This window comes from Microtus oregoni, unplaced genomic scaffold, assembly GCF_018167655.1.
Source record: "Microtus oregoni isolate MIOR12 unplaced genomic scaffold, Mior012 000025F_ref0000491, whole genome shotgun sequence".
NCBI classification, from domain to species: domain Eukaryota; kingdom Metazoa; phylum Chordata; class Mammalia; order Rodentia; family Cricetidae; genus Microtus; species Microtus oregoni.
The window spans coordinates 34021828-34041839 of NW_024543084.1; the positions used below are offsets into that span (position 1 = coordinate 34021828).

The following is a 20012-nucleotide window of genomic DNA, read 5'->3' on the forward strand; positions in this document are numbered from 1 at the left end:
CCGAAGATGGATGCCCCAACGGTACAGAGGAACTTTGGGTGACTGTACAAGCAGCGAGATGTCTCTGTCCTTTCTAGAGTTTTAAAAGTTGCTTACTTTTTGTTTGCTTAGGTAATATTGTATTCTTTGGAGTCTTTGATGGAGTTGAAGAATAGATAGATAGTTATAGTTTTCCATTGTTATGATAAAAGATAAAATAGATATAAATATTGTAACTGTAATTCTTGCTTGATAACTGTTTTGTTATCTGTAATTTTGCTATGTTAAAGTTAAAGCCTTCCTTTTTTTGTTTAAACAGAAAAAGGGAAAGTAATGTGGGAGTGTCATATATCAATCTGTTGATTTCATTGGTTATGCAATAAAGAAACTACTTGGCCCTCAAAGGTTAAAACATAGGTGGAAGGAGTAAACAGAACAGAATGCTGGGAGGAATAGGAAGTGAGCTCAAACTTGACAGCTCTCGGCAGCAAACGCCTCCGGGAGAGATGCCATGCTCCCCTCTCCTGGGCAGATGCGGGGATAGCTCTGCTCTCTGAGGCACACACAATGAAGCTCTGACCCAGGATGGACGTAGGCTAGAATCTCCCGGTAAGTGCACCTAGCGGTGCAACACAGATGATTAGAAATGGGCTAGTCCAGGTGCAAGAGTTAGCCTAGAAGAGGCTAGATAGAAATGGGCCAAACAGTGCTTAAAAGAATACAGTGTCCATGTAATTATTTCGGGGTATAAGCTAGCCAGGCGGCCGGGGTGCTGGGGACGCAGCCCCACCTCTCTTATTTCAACAGATATGAATCTTAGCCATATGTCTGACACAGCTATGGTTTATCAAATAATTTCATGCTTCAAAAGTATTAAGGAATTTAACAATTCTATGTTCCAAGATAGGGCTCAATCTAGTTGTTTGATTCAAACTGGCAAACTGACAAAAAAAAAAAAAAAACCTAAACCAAACTAAGCAGAGAACAAAGAAGTAATAGTAAATCACGATATAGTAACAGTAAATCATGATATAGTGGCATTCTATCTTTTTGTTTATTTGTAAATACAAGAGTTCCTATGCCACCTGTGTTCTTCACATTCAGTCCACACTGAGCAAGAGATGGAAGTGTTATTGTGTTATTTCAAGTGTTTCCCAGGGCTGACAGCTCTCCAGACAGCAGCAGCTGTGCCTGGATGGCATGGTAACTGATGACAAAGGTCAAACAAGGCTTCAGTTTGCCAGAAACAGAACATACATGGCCGAGGGCAATACCTCACTGGTGATCCCTTGCTTTTGTGGGGTTAAGGACAGCTCATTTGTACTCTCTTATTCTTACTTTGGGAAATCATTTTTCTGATATAGCCATAAAGGTAACAGACAGTTAAATGATTCTTCTCTTTATGTTGCTACAATTTATCACATTTTGGGATATTCTAAGCCACTTAGTTCTTTCATTTAATCTAAGTATAATAGAAAATATGCATATTTTTTACACATTTAGAATTTATACTCATCTCTAATTTTGTTCTATAGGAAATGACCTATGTAAGTACAAGCTATGAAAGTGGTTGGTAAAATTTATTGAACAATACTAAGGCTAGCATTTACTCTATATATTTGCTACCAAATCTTAAGACAACAGCATGATCTTTATAGAAGTCACATAGGGTCAGACCACACTGTAACCAATCTATTGCTTTTCAGTTACTCCATTAATAGCTACCAAGAAGAGAAGGAGGCACTTGGAGCAAACTCTGAACCAGTATACTTGAAGCTGTTTAAAGATATCATGCCTTAATCACTTTACACAAATCTAGTAATTTTTAGCTATTCTTAAAGACACTGGATAATGCTGAGAATGTCTCACCATGTATAGTTATCATCAAGGGTGTGAGGACACAAGGAAGGAAAGAAGGGGAAAAGAAGATAAGAAGACAGGGAGGCAACAAATGGATTTCTTTGTTATTGATGACTGAATTAACATATTCTTAGTATTCTATATTCTTAGTATTAATTGAGGCAATGAATTTCTTTCCTATTTCAGTTGAATTTGGAGTCTAAATTGGGATATTATCACTTATAAGAGAAACTTTCTTCAGAAACATTTTCCTAGAAAAACTCCATATTCAAATTTATTTTATTGCTTTAGAAGTCATTGCAATACACAGCCAAATACTGTCACATGGTGCTCATATATAAATGATATATTTGTGAACATATGACATATATGAGCATGTAAACATGATATACATAGTGAATCAGTATGTATTATAGACAAAACTTTCATATTCAACACAAAATTAATCAATGATTCTGAGATAATGAATGAATTACAACATTTACTTAGTGGTATCATAGTGACATAGTTGTCCATGTCTCACTTCCATTATTTGTAAAATGAAACTGTAGTGGGACCTCCATCATACAATTGTGGTGCTTAAAAGTTGTGAAATGTGCGACTATTTTAAAAACATAATTCCAATCAGCTACCCTTTAAAAACAGCTAGTATTCACACAGCAATGTGGTAGTAACTGGAGATACATGAGATTTATAATGCAGTCATTATTTCAGAACACTAAAAGACAAGGATTCCAAAGGTCCTCCTGTCTGTTCTTATGTCAATACTAGGTTGTTTTCATTACAGCTCTGTAGTAGAGTTTGAAATCAGAGATTGTGATGTCTCCAGAAGTTCCTTTATTTTATAGGATTACTTTGGCTATTCTGCTCTTTTCTGTTGTTGTTTTTTCCATCTGAAGTTGAATATTGTTCTTCCAAAGTCTGTGAAGAATTTTTCTGGGACTTTGATAGGCATTGCATTGAATCCTTAAATTGCTTTTGGTAAGTTGTCATTTTTAGTATGTTAATTCTACCTACCCAAGAGCATGGGAGATCTTTCCATTTTCTGGCATCTAAGCCTTTTAATGAATAGAATTAAAATTAAGGAGCCATTATATAGTATCAGAATGTAGAATATGCTTCATTTTTCAGGTCTTGGAGGAAAGAGAAAGAAATGTCTATTATTTTAAGCGCCAATGAAAGTTTGAATGAACCTTTCAAGGTTGTAGAAGAAAAAAGGAAGAAAGGTATATGCATGAAATGAAGAAATTATCACCCACTAACCATTCAATAGCCTTGTGGACATTATTTAAATGTCCACAATTGCTGAGTTATTACCAAAGAGCCATAACTTTATTGTCATGGCAATAGGAAGCATGTGTTCCTATTTAAGATCATACACATTAGTCATGTTTTCATGTATGAGGCTTTTCCGCATAAGGCTGTAGCAGCACTGAGAGGAAAGGGTAAGCACTGGCCTTGACACTCCATTAGTTGTGAAGACGTGGGTTACTTAAGAGAGCCAGGCAGACATGGGTCCTTAACAAAGGGGGATAAAAGGAAAATGAACAGAAATAATGTCCCCAGAGTAACAAAATCATCAAGTAAAAGTGTTTAATAATTTTTAAACTTTGAGGATTCTGATAGTATCATGACATTGAGAAACTAAAGAAATGAGAACACTGTTGTTCATTTTTTAAACCAAAAGTTTAGTATTCCCTCTGCATTCTAGCATCAGGTTGCACTTCAGTTGCATTCTGCACAGCATTATATTTTCAGCTGTTAGCCATACAGTGCTGTTCCTTGGAACAACTTTGGCAAAGGTCGTTACTTACATGATCTATGGTTAGTGCAGCACAGGGGTGAAAATGATCAAAGCAAACGTCACCCTGTCTCACAGAACATACATGCTTCTCCAGGTCATTGTATCTCTCTCCGTAGATCACTGAAAGGGGAAGAGTGAGATTTCCAAATTATGAGAAATGTGGTGAATGGAATACTTTTAAAGCAAATAGCCAAACCAAACAAAAACAAGGCTATACCACTACACAGAGCATACATACCAAGTCTAACTTTGTATGACTGTCTGGTTTGCCCTTGGTCTTCATGATGACTGCCACGGGAGCCAGAATTTCTTTTGGAAAAAGTTCTTTTCCCCATTGCACTGTCTACTTGTTTCCAGTACCTCTTTACTGACTGGAGCCACCTTTAAAAGTAAATATATTAGGTATGATTTTAATAAGTATTGTGCCCAATGTTTCATGTTTCAAGTACTTAGTCCAAGTCTTTGGTATTAAACGCTACAGAGTCATTAAAATGTGGGAACTGTGTAACAGAAGTCTTTGAGGAGTAATTGACAACCAGAATCAGCTATCACAAAGGTTAGACTAGCCACTGGTTCTTATCTAGCTCTCTCTGCTTCCTGTCTGCTGCCATGCAAGCAAACTGCCACCTCAGGCTCCCTCTTCTATGATTGAAGCCTCCCATCATTGCCTTTCCCACTGTGATGGGCTGAAATCTTTCTAAAACTCTGTGTCTAAATAAAGGCATACCTCCCTTAAGGTATTTTGTTTACTTCAACCCAAAAGTAACTCGTACATTATTTAAGCAGAAAATAGAAATAACCTACATGAAATTAAATAATTAAATTCAGAAAAATTTGTGTGTCTTAAAGTTTTCACAGAATTAAATAAGTATTATAGTCACATAAACTGAAATAGAATTATAGCTTCTTTACTATTAACTCTCAATCCTACATGAAGCATTTAATATTTCTGTGCCTGTCTTTCATGTTTAAAAATCAACAGACTTTTTAAAACTACTATTATCTAATAATAACAATGGAAATACTAGCACATCTGATATTGATAATATTTAAGATAAATTACTATATGCAAAGTACTAAGGAGAAAATGTGACATATGGGAGAAGCTAAGGAATGTGTTGTTATCAGTGCTCAACATTCAAACCCAAAGACAAGATATGTGACTTCCCATTAATAAAGCTTTGCTCTTGTTCTAAATAAATAAATCTATAAAATGTGATGATCTTGTAATCTATGGAAAATGTATCATTCTACCACCTTTATTTACTTTTCCTAGTAAAGGGGGGTAAAGAAAAATAAAAGAAATATGTAGCTATCATTGTATTTTTGAGCTATGACATAAATACTTCCTACGCAACTGAAAATCTGAGCCAAGGGTCACTGGGTGTTGGTGAAGCTGCACATTCATTCCTGCCTGTTCAGACCCAAAATTATTACACAAAACTGCATTAAGTAAAACACTGCTTGGCCAATCACTTAAACATATTTCTAGCTAGCTTTATATCTTAAATTATCCCATTTCTATTAATTTACAATTTACCACTACACTCGTGGTTTACTGGTAAAATTTCATGGCACGTTTGTCTCCTGCAGCAGCTACATGGAGTCTCACTGACTCGTCTTCTTTCTCCCAGCATTCAATTTAGTTTCCCTATCTAGCTCTATTCTGCCCTACCACAGGCCAAAGCAGTTTCTTTATTCATTAACAAATAAAAGAATCACATATTCAGAAGGACTTCCCACACCAGCTGGGTATTTCTTTGTAGAGAGTAGCCAAGACTTATCAGAAGGAACTAAACAGACAGTAGCTTGAATTCACAGAGTGCTATGAGTGAACCAGAAAATGAGACCTAAGCCCCATAAAAGATTATGAAATTCAAACTATCACAATAAATACACATTCTATACAAAATAGAACCTAATCCATACTCAGTAAGATGCTGGGGGTTGCTTATGGTAGCTGAAAGGGCCAAAAATGGACAACGGATTGTGACAAGGAGATGCTCCCAGATTTCTGCTCCAATTTCTCCACCAAGACAATGTACCTACAAAAGAAAAGAATGTTTTCAATTCACAAGTTAGTTTTAAGAATGGCAAGTTAAAATAACGTAAGGTCTTAACTTGGTCATAAGTATTTCTCATCAACTCCAGTTCGACTGGGAAAGAACAAGCAGAGGACCAAACTAGTCCCTCTGAATGTGGGTGACAATTGTATGGCTGGGGAAGACTGAGGGGTCACTGGCAGTGGCACTGGGATTACTCTCGACTGCATGTACTGGCTTTGGGGATCCTATTCTCTTTCAATGTATACCCTGCTCAGCCTAGATGTAGTAGGGAGGGCCTTGGACCTTCCATAAAGCAAAGTGCTTTAGGATTAGAGGGGGTGGGGTGGGAGGGTGTGTGGAGGGAATGAGAGGAGTGGAGGGAGTGGGAATTTGGATTGTTTGTTTTTAAAAATCTAATATATTAAAAAGAATACATATGATCTCTGAAAAAAAGAAAATATACTTTTAGAACCATATTTGAATTGATCGTTTGTTTTACTTTAAGATAATGATAGACAGAATCATTTTTCATTACTTGCTGGAGCATAAAACCCTTTGTTTTGGAGACTGGACTGGATTTCAATTTTTGTGTCATGAGTTTAATTCTGTTCCCTCCACAACAGCATCACCATTGAAGACCGGTTCCTCATGCATGCAGAACTGATGTGGGAAGGTCATTGGTTAATCAATAAAGAAACTGCTTGGCCTCATAGGTTAGAACATAGGTGGGTGGAGTAAACAGAACAGAATGCTGGGAGGAAGAGGATGTAAGCTCAGACGCCATGCTCCCCTCTCCTGGGCAGATGTGAAGAAGCTCCAACCCAGGATGGACGTAGGCTAGAATCTTCCCAGTAAGCGCACCTTGGGGTGCTACACAGATTATTAGAAATGGGTTAAGAGACTGAAACTAATGGGCTAGGCAGTGTTTAAATGAATACAGTTTGTGTGTTGTTATTTCTGGTATAAAGCTAGCTGTGCAGGAAGAAAAGCAGGCCCGCAGCTCCTTCAACACAGAACTCTCACCATTTCACACTGTTTAGTCACAACAGAAGTGAGCCAAGAGAATGGTTTAGCTGGGGAAATGGTCAGAAGAGAATTGCGTCCAATCTGGACTCCATCCAAAAGGCAGATGTTCCAAAGCAGAAAAGGCATAGAGTATTTATGAACAATAGGAAGTTAGCCTGAGATGTAAAATCAAACCTACCTCATCAAATATGACGTATCTGATCCTCTTTACCCAGCTTTGGCGATGAGGAGCCAGTAGCAGAATTTCAAAGCAGGCAGGCACAGTAACAAGGACCTAAAAACAGCAGTAGGGTGTGAAGTAACACTTAGAATGTGCATAGGTATAAAACTACATGAGGCAAAGCTTCATGAATGTATCTTCTAATAATGAAGATCTGATACTACATCTAAGAATTGGATTCATTGCACGTGTGATAATAGTTTGAACCACATGAAAATTTCAATTTTCCTGGACAAAATAATAAAATATCAAATTTGAAGTGCAGATTCTTGTTAATGAGCCTTCAAAAATGTGTCCAGCCCTGAATGGGACACATTTTGATCTCTTTCCAAACACAACAAACAGGAAAGGAAATGGAAAGAATAGAGAGCCAGGGGAAGGCATAGTGTATTGTGAACTGCCGTCTTCTGAACCAGGCCTGGCAGTTCCACCCATGCACTCATAGTAACTTGGTTATCTCTGTACAAAACCTGCAGATCAAACCAGTCAACATTCCAGCATGAATGAGGAAGCACTCTCAAGGCTACACCCCCGCAGAGGAGTTATTGGCAGGTGGTGGCTGTTGGGAAAGAGACTTGATACTTGGAGGCCTGTGGAATGGAGGGAGGGAAGGAAGGTAGAAGGAGAAAACAGGGTAGGTGGATATGATCTTAATACACCTCAAACACTTACAAAATTCTCAAGGAATAAATATAAATATGTTAATTAAACAAATATTTTAAAAAGAAAAATATATAGGAATCAAAGTCATTAATCTTAACATTCTTTTTGTTTTTCAAAACAAGGTTTTTCTGTGTAACAGTCCTGACAGTTCTGGAACTCACTTTGTAGACCAGGCTGTTCGCAAACTCACTGAGATCCGCCTGCCTCTGCCTCCCAAGCGCTGAGATTAAAGATGTGTACAACCACCACCTGGCTTAATTTTAACTATTTTGATTCCTTTCAAATCTAACACTAACAAAGAATTTGTGTTGGAAGGTATTTCTTTGAAAGCAAATTTTTGTAATACATTGCCTAATCTTCAATATAATGTTCTATAAACATGTCTTATCTTTCATTTCATCCTAATTATTAATCTGAAAATTCAATAAGAAAACTAAAACTTCATTAACAACACATTCATTAATTACAACACACTACTTTTAACTAAAATGAGTATATTTAACAAGAGAAAGTAATTATGATAATACTTTGCTGTCCACTAAGTTTCCATAGTTTAGTAAGATCTTTGAATCCTTTTGAATCTCATTGTAAAACAACTTGATAATGAACTATAAACTAAAATCTTAAATCAAAATGAAAGCATCTTTAAAGAAAATGAGTTCTATTTTTTACATTATTTAGAATGTAAACAAATTTATATTTTCACTGAAGCAAAATACAACATTGTTATATAACCTAATATCAAGTTTATTAAGTAGTATGGCAAACCTGGCAGTTCAGGGCATCGTGACGATAATCCCTAGTGAAAACGCCACACACAACTTGACCAGCTGGCAGAATTTTGGTGTAACGATTTTCAACAGTTGCTGCCACTTGATTCACAAGTGCCTGATTGACAGGAAAACAGATGTAGTAGTTATATAATAAAGTATAAATCATTGAAAATTAATGGAATGATGGAGATCTTCAAAACTATATTCTGTTATGAATTCAGAAAACTTAATAAACCCCTTTCTTCCAAAGTTTCTTTTGTCGTGGCATTTTATCACAGTAATAAGAACACCTAATGAAGACTACCCTAAATGAAAGTGTGGATAATTCCAATTCCACGAAAATGTTAATATTATCATTAGAATGAATAACTGTAATAAGCTAAGGTAAAAGCCTGACCCATGAAGGTATATTTCATTGTGGTTCAGAAATAGGTGTATTATTCATTACACAAAATCTGATGAATTAATACAAAGGCCAACTTCTCCATTATAAAAAGTAGGCAAATGTATGTCTGCCTCTCCTCTACCCTCAACCCCTCCACCACCCCCCCATCAACACCTGAGGCAGAGGGAACAGCAGGCCTTGAAGTCATAAGAACAGAGAACTGTCTGTCTGATCCCCACCAGCTAAAACTGGAGAGAGGTCTTGTTGCCTGGGTAACACAACAGAGCTAACTCTATTGGCACAAGTGAGGGTTAGCCAGCTCTGAAATAGTGAGCAAGGGACAGCTGCCCCCATCACTCATCTCTCCTGTGAAGGTATGAGGGAGCAAGGGAGAGGTTCCCTCCTCCCCACTCCCCGCCTATCAATGCCTGAGGCAAGATTAAGAACCACTCCCCGCCTATCAATGCCTGAGGCAAGATTAAGAACTAGCCCTGACAATCTTACCAAAAGCAATCTACAGATTCAATGCAAAGCCCATCAAAATCCCTGAGAAATTTTTCACAGACCCAGAAATAACAATACTCAATTTCAAAAGGAAAAGTAAAAAAAACCAAGGATAACCAAAACAATCTTGTACAGTAAAGGAATTTCTGGAGGCATCACAATCTCTGACTTCAAACTCTACTACAGAGCTACAGTACTGAAAACAACCTGAAGCCTGGTATTGTCATAAAAACAGACCAAAGGACTAATGGAACCAAATCAAAAACCCAGATATTAATCTACATATCTGTGAACATGTGGTTTTTGACAAAGAAACAAAATATATAAAATTTTGAAAAGAAAGCATATTCAGCAAATGGTGCTGGTATAACTAGATATCAACATGTAGAAGGATAAAAATAGATCCATAGCTATTGCCAAGTCCAAATGGATCAAAGACCTCAACATAAAAACAATCAGATTGAACCTCACAGAAGAGAAAGTGGGAAGGACACTTGAACACATTAGCACAGACCACTTCCTAAATATAACCTCAGTAGCACAGACACCTAGAGAAACAATTAATAAATGGGACCTCCTGAAACTGAAAAGCTTCTGTAAAGTAAAGGACACGATCAACAAGACAAAACAGCAGCCTACAGAATGGAAAAAGGTATTCATTCACCAACCCCACATCAAACAGCGGTCTGAGCTCCAAAATATACAAAGACTCAAGAAGCTGATCATCGAGACAACAAAAAATTCAATAAAAAATGGAGCACAGATCTAAACAGAGAACTCTCAATAGATAATATAAAATGGCTGAAAGACACTTAAGAAAATGCTCAACATTCTTAGCTACCAGAAAGTTTCAGATCAAAATAACTCTGAGATTCCATATTACACCTGTAAGAATGACCAAGATCAAAAACACTGATGACAACTTATGCTGGAGAAGATGTGGGGTAAAGGGAAGACTCCTCTATTGCTGGGGGGAGTGCAAACTGGTACCAACAGTTTAGAAATCAGTATGGCAATTTCTCAGAAAATTAGAAATCAACCTACCTCAAGACCCAGCAATACCACTTTTGGGTATAAACCCAAAGGATGCTCAATCATGCCACAGGACATGTGCTCAACTATGTTTATAGAAGTTTTGTTTGTCATAGCCAGAACATGCAAATAACCTAAATGTCCCTCGACCAAAGAATGAATAAAGAAGATGTGATACATTTACACAATGGAGTACTACACAGCAGGAAAAAATGATGACATCTTGAAATCTGTGGGCAAATGGATGGATCTAAAAAACATCATATTGAGTGAGGTAACCAAGACCCAGAAATACAAATATAATATGTACTCATCATAATTGAATTTGAGACATAAAGCAAAGAAAAACCAGCTTATAATTCACAATCCCTGAGAACCTAGATAAGAAAGAGGACCCAAAGAGAGACATACATGGATCTAATCTACATGGGAAGCAGAAAATGACAAGATCTTCTGAGTAAATTGGGAGAGTGGAGATCATGGGGAAGGAAGAGAGGGGAGCACAGACAAATATATTGCTTAATAAAAAGTAAAAATAAAAGAAATAGCCTAAAGTCATAGGAACAGGAAAGCTGTCCTGGCCCCCCACTAGATGCAAATCTTGGGAAAGCAGGTTCTGTACCTCACCTGGGTAGCACAATAGAGCCAAACTTGTTGGCAGAATTGTGGATGAATCTACTGCAAACTTGTAAGCATGGCAGAGCTGTCCTCACTACTCCTTTCATGTGGTGGCGTAGGAAGACGTGAGATGCCCCTTTTTACTCCACACCCCTCATTGCCTGCAGCAGATAATAGAGCTGACCCTCCTCCTCACCAACTGCAGCACTCAGGAAATAGCCCTGACCCTTGCCTGGGCAGCACAGCAGAACTGCCTGGTGGTCAGATGTGAGGATGACCCAGTACCAGTGTTGTGAGCAAAGGAGAACTATCCCCATTACTCACTAGACAGGGGGTAGCATGGGCAGAAGGAAGATGTTCTCCTCCCACCTCACATCCATCAATGCCTGAGATGGGTAGAGAAGTTAGTCCTGGTATTATAAGAAAGGGAGGGCAGTCCCTGCTGCAGCACTCAGAAGAATGGCCCCTGTAACTCACCTGAGCAACACAATGGATCTGACTCTAATGGTATAGGTGTGGGAGGGCATGAAAGCAGGAGAAATGGCCACACCCTTACTCATTGCTGCAAGAGAAGAATCAGCCCCGGCAAGGTTGGAGAGTTTACACTGGTGGTGATGAAAAGGGAGAGCTTGTTGGTGGACCAACCCAACAGCTGCCCAGGCCCAGAACTAGGGTCATTCTTTGGGCCACCCCAACATCCACCCCATCCATGATCTGCTGTAGCATGTGAAGGCACCTGATCCACAGACCCAAAGCTGCAGGATCTCCACAACACGGGGCAACAACAGAATATCCAAGAAGAGTCCTAGTGAGGGCCCAGCATCTATAATGTAAAAGAAGCCAGAGGGCTTGAACCAGTCAATGACTTTTTGCTATGAACACTTGAAAGTAAAGATCTATGGGCAAAGGGGTTACTGTTTGACTCACTGTGTCACACTGCAGGTTTCATGATGAGATTTTTAATTTTTACCTTTTTTTTCTTTTTTCTCTTAAATTTCGCTGTATTTGGGAGGGTGTTTAGGTGTGGACGCAGATGTGAAGGGACAGGGAAATGAATGGGATAAAGATACATTACATAAAAGATGCACAGAATAAACAAAAAAAGTAAAAAGGAGAAAAAGAAAAAAAAGTAGGCAAATGTGTCATCAAGTCCATCATGAATAAAGAAATAAGAAAGACCAAAAGTCATAAAAATAATACTGCCCAAATCATTAGCATTTAGAAGTCAAAATATGCAAATATACAAAATGTACATCTAAAAATTCTACTACTTCTGTGTATAGCAGAAACTCACTGAATAACAACAGAATTCTTGAGAAAGATTTGAGATTCGATCTCACTCCAATTAGAATGGTTAAATTAAGAAAACAAATGTTAACAGTCAGGGAAAATATGTGGAAAGAGGAACCCTTAATCACTACTGTTAAAAGTATAATCTGGTATATTCATTATAGAAATCATTACTGAGGTTTAACAAGGCATGAAAAATGAAACTACCTCATGTCCTAGCTACATCACTCCTTCCTGGGTATAGACCCCAAAGTCTTCCAGTCTTACTAAAGAGATACGTGCACATCCATGTTCATACTTCCACTATTTCAATAGCTAGAAAACAGAAGAAATCTTGATGTCCATCAGCAAACTAATAGAAAAATGTTGTACAAATATACAACTCTATTTAAACAAACACAAAAATGAAATTACAGAAAATGGATACAGCTGGGTATTATTATATTGAACAAAATAAAACAGGCTCAGAAAGACAAATGACATATGTTTTCTCTTATATTTGAATTATAAAATTTATATATATATATAAAATGTGGGAGACAGTGGGTATAGGACATTAAGGGAATCATGAGAGGGAGATAGGTCATAAGAGAAGAAGGGAAATAAGATAATAAAATATATATGACTTGAAAGTGGAATGGGGGCTACATGGGAACAAACGGGAGCAGTGGAGGGGGATTACATCATGGGAGATGTAATGGTGAAGAAGGGTCAAAAATTATGTACAAATATTCTATTATAAAGCCCATTATTTTGTATGCCAATTTTAAACAGTCACAATAGATAAACGAAACTAGATATACCACATATCCATGTCTAATATTTGAGTAAGCTTTGGAATAAAAAAAAATATTCCATGCACTGGATCCCTACCTTTGTGGGTGAAACATACACAATGACGCCTTCGTCACTCTCCTTCAGCACCTTCTCCATGCAGTAGTAGGAAGCATAGGTTTTGCCAGAGGATGTGGGGGCAACAATCACTGCAGATTCGTTGTTATCCACCACATCCAGGAGCTCTCGCTGCAGGGGTCAGACCATGATTTGCATCAATCAAACAAGTCATATGCTACCCAAATAGATCATTCCTTTACCATTCTGATTTTTCTGAACCTCAGTGATGGAGAGCTGCAGACACACAAAAAAAATTTAAAAGTAAACTCTGATAGATGGTTCATTCTCTCAAAAGATGCAATTTGTTTGCTTTTGAGCAGCTGAGAGATAAGTCTTACATGTGAAAATGGAGTAGAAAAACTAAAAAGAACTGCACAAGAAAGGGAGACTGTTCAGGAAAAAGATGGAGCCAATGAGGAAGGCAGTGAAGCAAGGTGTATTGACAGAAATGTGACCAAAGTACACACATACATGGAGAAAAAGACCATAATGAAACATGCTCTTTTGTACAAAAAGAATCACTCAAAAGTTGTTTTAGAATAAGATATTACTATTAGGAAGATAGTTTTTAATGTTTTATAGAAAAGTATAGTTGTTAGAACCAGCTAACACACATTTTTATGGCAGTAAGCAAATGGTTGAAGCACAGAAATATCAAGGATTCTTCATTTTGCTGCTTACCCTTGAAGGGTGACTATTTGGGAGTATCATCTTTGGAATCTATTATTTCATTTATCAAGTTGATGAATAGTCAAAAGAATGGACAACCTATGTGAAGGACAGAAGACAGAAGGTACTCTCAAATGACAACCTGCCATTCTGTGAATCTCGTCCTCCCCACATGCCACACATCAGGATGAAAAGGGCATAAAAAAATTAGAAGGTGTATGGAAAATAGGAATAAATTTTCCTGCCCTTTAGCCTACACTGAAATAAGACGTTGGTCTCCTGCTCATGGAAAAATCAGGATTTTAATATACAAGGTCTCAGCCCAACTAGCTTTCTCTATTTCTTGCTTTCAGTTTTAGGCTTCCTCACACAAGCTGATCCACCCCAATGTGATGCCATTCTGTTCACAAGCTGGCACTGGAAGTTAGGCTCATGGAGTCATCTGAGTATCTTTACATTAAAGCCAGGGTATCTCGGGTTTTTCATTACATTAATGAAAAGTGACTTACAAAATATGAACTGACTGAAAAGCTAGTCAGATTGAACCTACAAACTTGCATTTCTATAGGTAAATAATGCTCAAGTTATCATATATATATGCAGAAATGGTTACTTACAAATTTTGTAGCCATCAATATTTATCTTATGTGTGCTTACAGATATATAGTTAGAATGGTAGAAAATACATAAGCAATTTTCCCACTCTTTGCACTACACAAACTTCTTCATGAGTATATTGTTTATGTATGAAATTCTATTGACAGAAAACCTGGACCGTGGTACAGAATGATAATAGCTGTATAGCACAGACATCTTTAAACTTTGACTCTATGTATGGGAATTCATCCAACACCTTACCAAGGAAATGGTCTGCATAGTAAATGATTATTTTTAAATTTCTTTTTTTTTCAGCATCTTTATCTTTTTTTATTTTTTAAAATTTATTTATTTATTAAAGATTTCTGTCTCTTCCCCGCCACCGCCTCCCATTTCCCTCCCCCTCCCCCAATTAAGTCCCAAAGATTTCTGTCTCTTCCCCGCCACCGCCTCCCATTTCCCTCCCCCTCCCCCAATTAAGTCCCCCCCCAGCCCGAAAAGCAATCAGGGTTCCCTGTCCTGTGGGAAGTCCAAGGAACCCCCACCTCCATCCAGGTCTAGTAAGGTGAGCATTCAAACTGCCTAGGCTCCCACAAAGCCAGTGCATGCAGTAGGATCAGAAACCCATTGCCATTGTCCTTGAGTTCTCAGTATTCCTCATTGTCCGCTATGTTCAGAGAGTCCGGTTTTATCCCAGGCTTTTCCAGACCCAGGCCAGCTGGTCTTGGTGAGTTCCCAGTAGAACATCCCCATTGTCTCAGTGTGTGGGTGCACCCCTCGCGGTCCTGAGTTCCTTGCTCGTGCTCTCTCTCCTCTGTTCCTGATTTGGACCTTGAGATTTCAGTCCTGTGCTCCAATGTGGGTCTCTGTCTCTGTCTCCTTTCATCGCTTGCTGAAGGTTAATATTCAGGAGGATGCCTATATTTTATTTCTTTGGGTTCTCCTTATTTAGCTTCTCTAGGATCACTAATTATAGGCTCAATGTCCTTGGTTTATGGCTAGAAACCAAATATGAGTGAGTACATCCCATGTTCCTCTTTTTGGGTCTGGCTTACCTCACTCAGGATAGTGTTTTAAATGGAAAATATTAGTCCAAATGAGATATTTTAAATAACAATTAACTTTAACTGAAATTCTTTTAAATAAAATAATTAAATATTATGAAATCCATAGAAAATACAAATACTAACACAGAGAGAGAGATGACAAAAACAAATATTAAAACAAGAGAGAAAGGGGGGGAAAGAGAGGGGAAAGAGAGAACGAGAAGGCTAGAAAAATAAGAAATTCCATGATGCACAAAATTCCATGATTCTTACTTGATTATAAAATATAATAATTATTTTTATTCATATTTTTACCTGCCATGTATCAGGAATAAAATCTTGGACTCTGGGGTCTGGATCTTTTCTTTCTTCTCGTATCAAATGGTGGCCCATATACTGTAGTTGAAACCTAACTGGCCCAATTCCAACTGAATATTTATTCCTTTTTTTCATTTTTATGTCATCTGCTTCATCCTATATTGTTTTAAAAGATTATTTTGAAAGTAATTTAGGTTATACCATGATATAAATGTTGAAATGTTTATAACTGACTTTCTTCAATATGGAAACAATTTTAATCACCCTTTAAACATCTTGAGGACATTGCCACTTTTCTGAAACACAAGCAAATCAGTAGAAGTCAAGATTTTCAAACACTTACTCTAATATTTGTAGCTACAGACTGACATATTTACATCATCACCATTATAGATACAAGCTGTTTTGTTAGAATTAAGTATTGGGTTAGTTTTAAAAGTCTTCAGAAATTATTTGACATTTAGTCAATTAGTATAAAAATTTATAATTCTTGAGTAACTCAAATTTAGTAGTTGGATTAATCAAGATTGTATTTTTATGATAAATCAACATAAAAAAATCACTGTATTTGAAGGATGCTTTATGTATAGCAAATTACAGCTGTGTAAAAATGAAGATTTTACAATATGTTACCTGAGTTGGATACAAAGAATTTGCTAGTTCATCAAACCCTAAACACATAAGACATTTGGCTATGAGTTTCCGATCTGCTTCTTGCAGAAGTTCAGAGTGTTTGTCCAACAAGGAGTGAATTCTCTTCATCATATCAACAGCTATGCTAAAGTCTTTTGTGGTTTCACCTTCATACAAAATGCAAATAATAAAATTGTTATAAAAGTTATCAAAGTAACAAATGTTTATTAACAAGAGCAATCATCTAGGCTATACACTATTATTTATGAAACTTACTTAGCATTAACAAATGTTTGAGAATAGAAAGGACTAGATAAAAATCTTACAATTCATTATTAAAATATTCACTTGAAGTTTATAGAATTTTGTGAATTATAAAGCTTTCCTCTGTCTCATATGCCTATGTCCCCTTTGTTAAAAGGAAATAATTGCATGATTTTAAATATAAGATTATAATCTTAGCAACATTCCTTTATCCCTATTGTTCACAGAGAGCTACTGCATGTAAGCACCGAATCTGTTGACTCAATGCAATCCATCTCTTCCAGCGATCAGACCTAGACTCAGACAATCCCTCCATTCTCTAGCATCACACACACTGTTTCTCCCCTCTGCTTACATGTTAATTCTCGCTTCTGTTTTGGTTCCACCTTTCTTTTAGTTGGTGCACACTCTCACATATTAAACAAGTGCTACCAAACCTATATTGAAAGCTCTTATCCAAGAGGATGCCAAGTAAATGAAATAAAGGTCTTAACCTCCAGGAGCATTCAGTTCACTTACATAGTATGTGATATATGATTGGCCCACACAGAACACGAGAAACTACAGACATTATGGGAATCTGTTTGCTAAAAGGGGCTTTATGGAAAGATATTTTATGAACTGAACTTGGAGGATAATTAAATTCTGGTTGTATGAAAAACAAGGAGAAGGGCATTTGTGGCAGTTTCTACTCTTGATTTCTCCATCCACCATGTATTTCCAAAGATCTCTTATTTATGTCTGTATGGTATTGGGAATTCTACATACCTAGGTAAAAGTATGTGTTTCCTTGTCCTCCTTGTGATTAAAGTTGCCTGTGACTAAGTTTTGACTAAGGATATCTAAGAATACGATTTTGGTGGCCAGGAAAGTACATTAAAGGAGAAGGAAGAGCTGGAGAGATTCTTTAGTGGTGACAGCTTTCACCACTCTTACAGAGTTGGATTCCCAAAAACAATGTCAGAAGCCTCACAACAACCTGTAACTCCCGCTTCAGGGAATCTGACTCCTTTTCTTGCATCTGTCAACACTCAACACAGACACATACACACACGCAGACAAATAATAAATCTGAAAACACTTCAGTGTGCAAATGGAGAGTAAGCCAGAGTTATGTGAATGACTTATAGAAGGTCACAACTCTGGGCATGGGCACAAGGACATTGAACTTCTGACCTTTCCTGGAAAGATCATCTTTGTTCCTTAAGAGACTGCCTCTGTTTCTACCATGGGTCCTGCCCAATTTCTTGTTGCTGGACAGAAGAATCCAGAAATCCCAGCAGGGACTCTGCTATCAGTCTGCAGCACCTACAAGGAATCTATCAATGGAATAAGCACTATAATTTAAGTCACTCTAAATTCTGATCTCTATCGATAATATCCAGCTTCACAACCTTACTCAGTGTCTTGGTTGGAAAGAAAGATAAATACTTGCTAAGGTACATAGTACGCCTCTATCCAGTTTACACATCTCTACCTATCCAGTCCCACTTTATCCTTATCATCCCTATTCTCTTTCTTTGTTTATCCTATTTCCCTCCATAGAAATGTAAAGGAGAGTACATGAAATTGCCTCTGTGACTTTGGAAGAAGTCTGTATGGTAGGGGTGATCAGTGTTGAAGTCTGTTTGGTTGGTGTTGATTGCAAATTTTACAGGATTTATAATCACCTGGAGGACAGGCCTCTGAACATGCTTGTAAGGGATTATCTTTATTAGGCTAATGGACACAAGAACACCCCTATGAACTTTGAGTGGAACCGAGTCTTCTGCATGAATTTTGAACTACATAAAAGAGATACTGAGCTAGGCATGTATTCAATTCATCCATCTCTGCCTTCCTATTTAAATATGATGTGACCAGCTGCTTCATGCTCTTCCTACTTGGATATGCCCTCCACAACAATGAAGCATACCCTTGAGCTATTAGATAGAATAAACTCTCTAATCATTAAGTTGATTATATGAAAATATTTTTTATCACAACAACCAAGGGGAAATTAAATGAGTAGGCAAGCATAAACACCAACTTATTCAGAAAGAAAATATTTATCCTTTGAAACTCAAAAATAAATGATGGGTTCTTGCTGTGTCTTACTGTTATTGGTTCTGCTAACAATGCTCTCTTCCTGGTCAGCAGTTAGTTTAAAGCTATCTCCAATTGTGCTTATGAATAAGCTTTGTCTTTGCTATTGGTCACCTCTCTGAGATGCCATTGCTCATTGATAAAAACAGAGGAAAAAACCCTTTATCAGTCTTACTATACAAATTCTAGTTAGCAGGTGACAAGGCACCGTCTTTACATCTCTTTGAACTCTAGCTCATCAAGGAAAGCCACCCGAATAACACCCCACACACCTTCAGCTCGGCAATGCTCCTTCCATGCTGTCAAGCAAGCCGTTAACCCAGCTTTTTCAGCCTGAACTTTCACTGAGTTACTTTTACATGATTTCAAAAACTCTTCCAGCTTCTTCATCCCAGAGCTAAAATTCCTTTTCATCTCCTTCTCAATAGAAGATGACAGGGTATTCCATTTTTGTTCTTCTTTTTGTTCTTCCTTGGCAATTAACCTCTTCTTATTCTCTCTAGCAATTATGTCAGCCTTGCTCTCCTGCCCAAATGGAAAGAAAGACAACTCATGACAAGAAAGAACTATTCCAAATTGACAATTCTTGATGAAATATTTTAAGTATGCTCAGATGATTTTGATCATCACCCCATACCTGAGTAGTTGTAAAATTATATTTTTAATTAAGACTCTGTTCATTGAAAACATAATTCAACTTAATGAATATAAAGACTTGCAATAGATAATTTTCTAAATTTCTATGTAGTGTTATATATTAAAGGGTAAATGTAATAACATCAAAGAGACCTTGCAAAGGTTCATTTAGGTCTCCATGCAGTGACACCTGCTATTCTTTCCTGGATTGCATTTCTGTTACCCTTCCTACCAAGTCACCTTCCTACTCCGTACGTGATCATGATGTTTCTATCATGAAGCATTGACTTTATACCTTAAAAAAGTGAAAGCATTAATTATATAAATACTTTGAAGAAAGCATAGAAATCTGTATAAGTCAGGCAAAGAAATCCATGTGTTGTATGCTTATTTTTGCTGAATTTTGTGAAAAACATTCTGATTATTATTAGCTAATAAACTATATTTTAATATTATTGCAAAATTTTAAACCAAACCTTCATTGACTTAATGCTTTATTTGATTCTCTAAATAGGTAGATGTTATTGCATAAAGGATCATATCTAGAAAGTCTAGAAGTTAGACTTTCTAGCAGGTATCATAATAAGTATGATTGTTCTTTTTGTTACTTTTCTGTGCTGTAGTCAAATGACATGGCCAAGAAAATTTATGGAAGAAAAAAATTATCTGAG

General features: G+C 37.1%; 1 protein-coding gene across 1 annotated transcript in view; it reads right to left on the reverse strand.

The window, feature by feature from the left end:
* Positions 1-20012, reverse strand: part of LOC121462564 (probable ATP-dependent RNA helicase DDX60) — a 76798-nt gene that overhangs the window by 37962 nt on the left and 18824 nt on the right. Inside the window, exons 13-21 of the mRNA XM_041674201.1 lie at positions 18978-19230; positions 16357-16523; positions 15721-15879; positions 13073-13222; positions 8366-8485; positions 6893-6988; positions 5573-5688; positions 3882-4024; positions 3654-3763 (exon numbers count right to left, since the gene is read on the reverse strand). Coding sequence (XP_041530135.1) covers positions 3654-3763; positions 3882-4024; positions 5573-5688; positions 6893-6988; positions 8366-8485; positions 13073-13222; positions 15721-15879; positions 16357-16523; positions 18978-19230 — 1314 coding nt within the window. The remainder of the gene's footprint in view (positions 1-3653; positions 3764-3881; positions 4025-5572; positions 5689-6892; positions 6989-8365; positions 8486-13072; positions 13223-15720; positions 15880-16356; positions 16524-18977; positions 19231-20012) is intronic.